The 816-nt window shown below is 39.3% G+C and overlaps 1 protein-coding gene across 1 annotated transcript in view; it reads left to right on the forward strand.

Moving 5' to 3' along the window:
* LOC107741914 (semaphorin-5A) overlaps nucleotides 1–816 on the forward strand; it is a 96,338-nt gene that overhangs the window by 27,758 nt on the left and 67,764 nt on the right. The window contains exons 8-9 of the mRNA XM_016554723.1: nucleotides 361–496; nucleotides 689–690. Coding sequence (XP_016410209.1) covers nucleotides 361–496; nucleotides 689–690 — 138 coding nt within the window. The remainder of the gene's footprint in view (nucleotides 1–360; nucleotides 497–688; nucleotides 691–816) is intronic.

Genomic DNA, 816 nt, shown 5'->3' on the forward strand with positions numbered 1-816 from the left:
AAAAGTCAGCTTATGACCCATTATTTTCAGCAGGACTTCACTTTTGTGGTCTGTGTTGTCAGCAGAAGCCTGTAATTAATTGCATGGGGTTTTTGTGTGTGTGTGTGGAGACACTATGATTTTAACACTATACCTTTGCCTTTTTTGTTTTTTTTCCCCCTTATTTTGCTTACCTGCTGTTATCTCTCTGGTAGTGTGTGAACTGTATCACAGTCAGCAATGGACAGATCCATTTTTCACATTATGATCCACTATGCTTTAATGATTGTCAGTAAAAAAAAAAAGTGTGGTGTATAAGTGTGTGTGTGTGTGTGTTTGTGTGTGTGTGTGCTGACTGCCTACTTCTGACTCTGTTCTCAGCAACAGCATTGCCGCATCAGCAGTGTGCGCCTTCAATCTGAGCGCTATTACCCAAGTGTTCAGTGGGCCTTTCAAGTACCAGGAGAACTCCCGCTCCGCTTGGCTGCCCTACCCCAATCCCAACCCTGACTTTCAGGTAAGCTCCCAGAAAATGACAGCCACTTTTACGGACAGTATGCATTCGCTCCATCTGCTTTACAAGTTAAGTGGCACTTTCCACAAATAGGGTACAGAATAGGGCCTGAAACGCTCAAATGGTCAGTGAAAGGAAGTGCTTAACCTTCAGAGAATGTTGTCTTCTAATCTAATCATCATCCTCTTCATCAAGAAGTAATTCTGAATATTCTTAGTTTTATTTTCCATTATTTGATGAGGTTTGGAAAATTTCGTCCCTGTTTGATTAAAAAAATAATAATAATAATAATAATATATTTATATATATGACAATAAAGACAT

Source organism: Sinocyclocheilus rhinocerous, unplaced genomic scaffold, assembly GCF_001515625.1.
Source record: "Sinocyclocheilus rhinocerous isolate Xijiao unplaced genomic scaffold, SAMN03320098_v1.1 scaffold100, whole genome shotgun sequence".
Taxonomy (NCBI): Eukaryota; Metazoa; Chordata; class Actinopteri; order Cypriniformes; family Cyprinidae; genus Sinocyclocheilus; species Sinocyclocheilus rhinocerous.